The sequence below is a fragment of the Plectropomus leopardus genome, chromosome 13 (assembly GCF_026936395.1).
Source record: "Plectropomus leopardus strain MGB_pleo_1.0 chromosome 13, ASM2693639v1, whole genome shotgun sequence".
Taxonomy (NCBI): domain Eukaryota; kingdom Metazoa; phylum Chordata; class Actinopteri; order Perciformes; family Serranidae; genus Plectropomus; species Plectropomus leopardus.
The window spans coordinates 19,143,995-19,152,500 of NC_142188.1; the positions used below are offsets into that span (position 1 = coordinate 19,143,995).

At 41.8% G+C, this 8,506-nt stretch overlaps 1 protein-coding gene across 6 annotated transcripts in view; it reads left to right on the top strand.

Moving 5' to 3' along the window:
• The first annotated feature begins 2,287 nt into the window (after positions 1 to 2,287).
• The window catches only part of LOC121954668 (vinculin-like), a 35,314-nt gene continuing 29,095 nt past the window's right edge, over positions 2,288 to 8,506 (top strand). For 2 of the 6 annotated variants that reach the window (XM_042502323.2, XM_042502326.2), the window contains exon 1: positions 2,292 to 2,729. In XM_042502323.2, the coding sequence (XP_042358257.1) occupies positions 2,562 to 2,729 (168 nt within the window). In that variant the 5' untranslated portion in view covers positions 2,292 to 2,561. Of the gene's footprint in view, positions 2,730 to 8,506 lie in introns of all 6 variants that reach the window. The other 4 variants (XM_088086465.1, XM_088086463.1, XM_042502321.2 and 1 more) reach the window with 4 other exon arrangements.

An 8,506-nucleotide genomic window follows, 5' to 3' on the forward strand; every position in this document is an offset into this window, starting at 1 on the left:
AGGAAGAGACTATTGTTTATATCCATATGCAGCATGGGGCAAATTAAAGTCATTCTACTAAACATGGTTGTGTGAAGAAGGCCGAGCGTCACCTCTTGTCAGACGACCTATGATTCCCAGGAAAGTCTCAGTGTGGAGCAGAGAGTGTTTACATCTCTAGTTGTCTGCTGATTCACACCTCTCTGTCTAATACCTCCAACGCCCACAGCCCACTCCCAGAACAAGAGGCATGTCACAGGAACGCAGAGCACCACAGCTTCAATTATGACAAACAATCAATGCAAAAGCATATACAACAGCAGCGCAAAGAGATGAAAGAACAAATGTTGTGTAATCATTCAAGAGCATTTTGTTGCACTGAATAAGCAAACTCCAGCTGCTTTTCGCGTCATTATTGAGAGCATACACTTCAAAACCTCTCCTAGCAACCTGCTGCAATGCTTTCTATCAAAGTCTGTTTGGACAAGTCCACATATACAGATAGTTCACAGCAGCACTACTAGAGCCAATCACAGTTCATCCTATTCCCCCTCAATTACTCACACAGAGCAGTTTACTTTACTGCTCCTCGACTCTGCCTCCATCCATATATGGGTTTGAGATGCTGCGAGTACGAAGCTTACTCCTCTTTAAGGATAATTCCTACAGACATGGAGAGGAGAGGAGAGGGAAAACAGGGTCTTTTCTAACCAGATGGACCAGAGTGTCCAGTCTCTCTGGTTTCTGGTTTAGATAGACACACACACAAACACACATACACACACTTGGCTCTGTTGGTTGACAGCGGGTCTCAGGGGTAAAAATACCACTGTTTTTGCTGGGGGGGTCTCCAGTTTCCCCAACACAGATCCAAACCTGAGGAGCAGGGACAACCCTACCAGTAACCACACACACATAAGTTCCAGTTAAAGCACACTCTTTAATGCAAATAAAATTTCAAGTGCAACCTGTCAGGTGGCTGTTAACCCTCTGAAACCTGGATCGACAGTTATTTTTCAAGCATTTGAACAATTAAAATTTGAGCAATTTGGGTTGACGTCTTTCTAAAATAGGGGGGAAAAGGCAGTCAGCAACTTGGCATGAAATTTCCAGAAAATTGCAGGTAAATTAGTAAAAAGTGATAAGAAAATTACCTGAAAATTAGATTTTAAAAAAGTAAGAGACAGAGAGAATCATTAGAAAATTGTCAAATAAATATGGAAACTATATTTAGAATTAGGTTACAGAAAAATATATATTTATTATCATTATTTATCTGTATTGTAGCTTTTTTCAGGTTTTTCTATCCACTGTAAGAAAGTGCTGTAAAATACAGCAAAATTCTCACAATGATGTGCAGTTTTTGAAAAATACAGTAAAACACTGCAAATATCAATGCTTTTTGGAACCAATATCTCAGTAAACCATTGGCAACTACTGCTGCCAGTACTTTACGATGATTTTTTGCAGTGTGTTCTTATTGATTTACCTTTACTTTTGTTTTGTTTTTTTTTTGGTTTGCTAATGTTGAGTAATTTTCCTGTCACTTGTTACTAATTTATTTTATTATTATTATATTATTATATATTATATATATATTATTATATATTATTATTTATTGCTTATTTTTGGGCAGTTTGTTGTCAAGTTGCTCATTGCCTTTTTTCCATGTTTTAGAAAGAAATCTAGCCAGTTTGTTCATGTTTAGAGGGTTAAACCAGTGGGGCAGCTGGATCCTCTGTGTCACAGTAAAGAAGTTGCAGAAACCTGTGTGTGGGTGTTGCGGTGCAGGATCTGTGAGTCTCTCTCTGCTTGAGGGACTCTTCCCTTCAGCTGCAGCCAGCAGCAAGTTGAATCCTCAGTCTTTATTTAGACCTGGACATTTAGGCTTGGAGACATGAACTCCTGACCCACCTTTTAATGAACATAGATCATGTGTCAGATTTGAGTTTGAACTTGCTTCATGAAAAGACCACTTTTCTCCATCACCATGCTGCAGATCTTCAGTGTCCTCATGGATGTGGAGCTGACCTTTTTGAGGCTGCACAGAGCAGCTTATTTATACATGTTTACAACCTCTCCCTGGTGTCCTCATCTGCAAACACCTCCTCTGCCATATCTTGGAATTACTGTCCCATTAAGTTACCCCAACACTTTCCTTTTTGGGGCCACTGGCATGCATGACGTAATTTGGGAAGCGCTTTCACTTGAATTGTGTGTGTGTGTGTGCGTGCGTGTGCGTGCGTGCAGGGAAAGCGTCAGTGCGCACCAACACCAACCCGCTTGGCAGCTGTATTCCTCGGTTGTGATTGGGCGGAGGGCGGTGATTCCTTCTGTCACGATTTGGGTCGCTCCCACCGGAGGACACCGCCGTCTGAGTGCACCCTTCACCGAGAGGAGACGGTGCACACCGGGAGGAGAGACGCATGAGGGTTTCGGCTCAGGGGCTGGACTGACAACTCGGGGTTTGTCCTCCTGTCGGTGTCGGTGAGGAGAGAAGAGGAGAGGAGACAGGAGGATCTTCAGCGCTGGAGCGACCAGCTGCCTTTCTTCTGTCGGGGCTGCGGTAAAAGTCGTTCACGATGCCGGTGTTTCACACCAAGACCATCGAGAGTATCCTGGAGCCGGTGGCCCAGCAGATCTCCCACCTGGTCATCATGCACGAGGAGGGGGAGGTGGACGGTAAAGCCATCCCAGATCTGACGGTGCCGGTGGCCGCGGTGCAGGCGGCAGTCAGCAACCTTGTGCGGGTGAGTTTGAACCAGGGCGTCAATTCACTGTAAACCCCAAAGTGTCTGGTGACATTTATCACCGAAACTTCCAAAATCGACATTTGTGGAGACAAATAGGTGCAGTGACAGGTCAGCTTTTGATTAATTAATCATAAATGATTACAATAGTGCAGGGATACTCAACTTGCTTTGCTTGGGGGGCCACTTTTGCAAAATGACACAAGGCCAGGGGCCAGTTGCAGCAGCTCCATACACGTTTCTGGGATTTTAGAGCATTTCTAGGATTTTAGGACATTTTAAGGATTTTAGACCGTTTCTCAGATTTTAGGACATTTCATGAATTTTAGGACATTTCTCAGATTTTTGGACATATCGAGGATTTTATGATGTTTCTAGGATTTTGGGACATTTTTTGGATTGTAGGACATTTGTCATAGTTTTAGACATATGGATTTTAAGATGTTGATGTTTTGGTATGATTTTGGTATGTTTTGATGCTGTTTTATGCACTCTGGCACCTTTATGTATACTAAAAGTACAAAAACAACTCTCATCACTTTATTTTTATTGTGAATTAGACAATGGTTGGAGGGCCACCCAACACCCGTGGGCCATAAGTTGAGTTTCCCTGCAATAGTAGGTCATCACACGTTCAGTTCTGCACATGGAGCAGTCATTTTTTAGTATGTGGCGTCCTTATGGATTTATTGCAATCCCATCTTGATCTTTGCTCACCATTAAAATGATATAAAACTGCCACACACACACCCAGCTGACGCTCATGTGTGTTTCACGAGCTCCTGCAGTAGTTTTTTTTTCTTGTGCGCACAGCAACACAACATGTCAAACTTTGCCCCGGTGGGTAATCAGATGGCCGCTGAGCTCAATGAAGTTTGTGGGGCGGAAGAAACGAGTGCTGATTGAATTAACAGGATGCTGTTTATCTCTCTCTCTATATCACACACACACACACATACACACACACACAGTGTGTGTTCAGTAAGGAGGGAGATGTCACTTGTGCCACAGGCTTCATTAAACTGAGTTGCAGAATTTGCAGTTTATAGAACAATGAATTCAAGCCCATTCAGAGTAATAACCTCTACAGAGAATACACTCACTCTGTGGTCATTTATCAGAGTCGCACTTCTTCATAACTCCGTTCCTCGCTATTCCCTCTTTCACCAACTCACTTGACCCCTCTACTCAACTTGTCCCATTTCACCTCCTCTGTCTCCGATCTTCTCTGTCACCTTGAGTCTACACTGTCATTTTGTATAGAAAGAGGCGAGCTTCAGTCAGACGATGATGTGCCCTCTGTATGCACTGACTGGAAAAATCAATACTGGCCACATCATTAATGCTGACCCAGGGCCGTTGTTATTGATGCAGGAGCGACAGGGCTTCACTCACTCAAGAGAAATTAGCAGCAGACAGAAGAAAACACTCGGTTCTTTACACTTTATGGAAAGAAGCAGGTTTCTTATAAATCTGAGCCTAAATTTGTATGTCACAGTGTTGGAGACCATGCTCCAAGTTGGATGCAAGTTGATGAAACGGACTGAGGAGCTGTCTGTGGTCTGTTGGTGGAAGTTGTGTTTTGTTAAGTTTTTCATTGTATTTTGATGCATTTCCTGAAGTGCATCACCTCAGTCCTGCTCTTCTGGTCATGGGTCCTTTGTACTTGTTATCACTACTTTGATATAGTCGATATATGATACTGTGGATGCAAGGGACAGTGATTTATCCTCTGCAAAAGACTAAACTGCCGGCTAAATCCAAAAGTATAAAGTATTGGTTTAATACATTTTTTTAAAGTAAGATTTGGATTATTGAAGTTCATACTGGAAGGTCATTAATATTTTGCATAGTTCACCTTCACTTTTATCAATGACTGGAATATATTATATTGTTTTCTCATGATCCGTCATCCTAAATGTGAAAATAGACTAAATCAAGCCATTTAACTTTAATTTATGACATGCCAGATAAATATAAAAAAAGTTAGGAACAAGCAAGGTGGAGGATACACTCAACCAAAAAACAAGTGCTGGAATCAAAAACATCAAACAAAGAATCACACAGAAGATCCGCACACTGTAATTTTGATCTAACAGAGACCTTCATCGGGAAAATCATCTTCACAAAGCAGATCGAGCGATATATAGGCACAAACGCATTCATCTCTCAAGTGATTGTGATTTGCTTGACAGAGAGTTAATCCACTCTCAAGCATCTCAGATATAAAAAGTGAGCAAACTGCACATTAATTTATATTATTAGTCATGCATTGTAAAGGGACAATTCATGCAAAAAAAACAAACTTAGTTTTTGTCTTAGTGTGATCTACCCACTCCATTAGTTTTGCGGAGAAAAGCAGCATTTTGGAGATGTCACATTAAATCTGGTTACAAACTTAATACTTGACAAAAGGTTTTATGATGTTTGTTGTGTGAATTGTCCCATAAAAATGATTTAAGGTAAATAAGGCTTTCATTGTCATAATCATTGTGTCAGAATGTTAAATAGTTCACATATAACGCTGCTGTGTCGCTGTGCAAGGATGCACAAGATCACTGAGATAAATATCTCATTAACTGATAATGAAAAGGACTCTTCAGATCGATCTCCAACACAGTGGACAGCCTTAATGAAAATTCCTCCTTTTATGCCATAAAAGTCCTTGATATCCCATCGTTACAGGGCGCACCTCTCCATCTCTCTCGCTGTCTGTGTTTGTCCTCTTGATCCATTCAGTTGATCCATGTGGACAGTGAGCAGAAGGAGGCTAATGGCAGCCTCAGGCATGTCGCTGGGTCTCAGATGGTGGAGATGTGAGGCTACACAGAGAGAAAAGGGCGAAGGACACAGTGACACTGGAAGGTGCCAGACAGGAAAGGAATAAAATAATTAACGTAATAGAGGAAAAGTTGCGTGCAATAACATGTAAAACATGCTGTTGCCGCCGCTGAGACAGCCAAGACGCCACAGTAAAATGTTGACAGTGTATGTTTCTGCAAGCCATGGATATATTTGTATGTTTCATAGGTCTGACATAGTTCAGATTACATGTATATGAGCTGAGTTTCTTATCAGGAGGAGGGGATGGTGTGTGACACTTAGGCGGGCGATACTGCTGCCAAGCAGGCAGACAGCAGGCAGACTACTGTTTGAGACCAGCAAAAACTGGTGTTGTTTTAACGAGAGTTCGGGACATGTCCAGCAGTGTTGTCGTGACAAAATCATGTGATTATTAGCAAGAGATTGGGACATTTTCAGTGGTGTTTGTAGTGACAAAAGCTAATGTTTTTTGACAAGAGCTTGGGACATGTCCAGCAGTGTTTATAGCAACAAAAGTGGCTGGTTTTTGATAAAAGTTCGGGACATGTCAGACGCAACAAAAGTAGGTGTTTCTTTTAACAAGATGCGGGACATTTCCAGCGGTGTTTGTAGCATCAAAAGCAGGTGATTTTTTTTTACTAGACTTTGGGATATGGTTAGCAATGTTTGAAGTAACGAAAGAGTGTGTCTTTTAACCTGAGGTTGGGACATGTCCAGCTGTGTTTATGGCAAAAAAGGTTATTGTTTTTAAAGTGAGTTTGGGACATGTCCAGCGCTGTCGTTTTCAGCAACAAAAGCATGTTTTTTAATAAAAGTTTGGGACATGTCCAGCCCTATTTGTAGTGACAAAAGTGGGTATTTTAAGGCAAAACACTGTTTTCCTGACTCTAACCAAGTGGTATTTATGTCTAAACCATCACATGTCAACTACAGATTTATCATAACAAGGAATTTAAACATTAACTTTCAGCATATTAGTTACATGTGAAACATACAAATATAACACATGTGGTTTGCAGAAATAAGATGCCAAAATATATTCTGGCAATTAGGTTGACTCAGTTCTGGTCTTTTTGCTGTTGCATTTTACACTCTCAGACACTTTAGATAACAACACAACTAAATGCCTACACATGCAGCTGAAGAAGAGATGATGAGTATCTGTGTAGCTCACTGATAGAGGAGTGAGAGCTCGGAAGTGGGTGACAAGAAGGTGTTAAAAGAGAGCACAATGGGTGCTTGACAACAGCTTGTAAAATCAGTGCTGGTTGGTTGCCGGGCAGATAATCTTAATTGGATGTAAATGACACCTGAAACCCAAATATTCTGAGCACATATGCTTTATTTTAGAAAGCTGAATCATACCTACACTTTTGCAGTTTGAGCTAAGATATAACACAGTATACAGGCCACCACACAAGAGTCCCACTGCACTCTGATACAATTACACTGTTAACCCCGTCCAGGGTGGGCTGGCTGTGGGGGGTAAACTTAAAATCTAGGTCACTGAGAAATGTAGACACACACAGAAGATGGTGTCAGTCTCAATCTGTCAGAGGTTGTGTGTGGGTTGGCGCTGATTCGACTAAAGATCTGAAGGATGCTGTTGGTGTGTTTGGTTGAAAGTGTGAGCTTGCTAAAGTTGTGCTGATGACTGAGAGCCGCCTCAGTGGTGTTTGTGAAGTATCTGCTCCTGAAGGAGTCAACATAGATCCTGAGTATGTCTGGGGGAGGGGGAGGAAGGAATAAATAGATTTACTGTTGAGTGAAGTAACCACACACTGGAGAGAGAGAAGGAGAGGGAGAGGAGGGATGCAAGGAGCGAGACTGCCACCTGAAACTATCGAACGGAGTGATGCAGGATGAGGAGAGAAGAGGAGGGATGGAGAGAGGAGGAGAAATAGCCACTTTCAGTCAGTCGCTGGAGCCCTGTGAGGGAGGGAAAGTGTCTCTGGCGTCTCCAGACCAGACGCTGCCAAGCCTCATCGTCCGCCCTCCCATCTCCACCCCCCTTATACTGTACACACACACACACACACACACACACACACACACACACACACCAACTGTCCTCAGTCGGCTCTACCATGTAACTATGAGCCATCCCTTCTTGTTCGTTGGCAGGCCTACAACGAGTCTTGGTTTCCGGCTGTGTGTCCACACTTCCCCTCTGCTTCTCAGTCTGCCTTAAATCTACTCCTGGCTCATATCATTAAGCAGAATTATATCATTTTTATTGTGTTATCAGATAATGAAATGCTCATTTGATACATTTGTTCATTGTTTGCCAGAATGCTGATTAATTCCACCCTGTTAATCATGTGATTTACAGTCCAGTAAGAAATTTAGCCTTTCAAGCTGCACTAAACGAATCTATTGTTTTAGCGTCTTTCAGTTCATTGTGCTGGTTTTATGACCTTGAGGGTCGTTTGACATGTTTTTGTTCACTCTTACAGAGCTCGTCAGCTTTGTTTCCAGCAGCAGCAGGCAGCTGTTTTTAGATTCACTGTGTACCTGCTCAGCACAAAACAACAGAAAGACAAAGTTAGCAACTAGCTGTTGGAAATATTAGGATTGGAAGTATTTAGCAGCTTTAGGACCAGATATTTCTGTCGGGAGATGGTAAAGACCAAAATAAAGCTAAAAAAGAGTAAATATTGGAGTAACATTCATCAGATGGACACAATCAAAACACAGAATAATTGCTAATGTTGCTTCTGGATATGTTAATCAGCAATTGTTTGCTGACACGTTAGCTACAACCCAACAACTTTTGCCATAACATGTCAAATATGCATTTTTTTTTTCTTACTCTGCACTAAGTGGCCAAATAAACACATTTTGCAGCTTAAAGGTACCAAATATTTGCTTTGATTACAGGTTCACATATGTATAGGTATGGCTTTTCTTTATTTCTTAAAGCCTAAATGCAGAACTTTCATCTCCCCACCCTG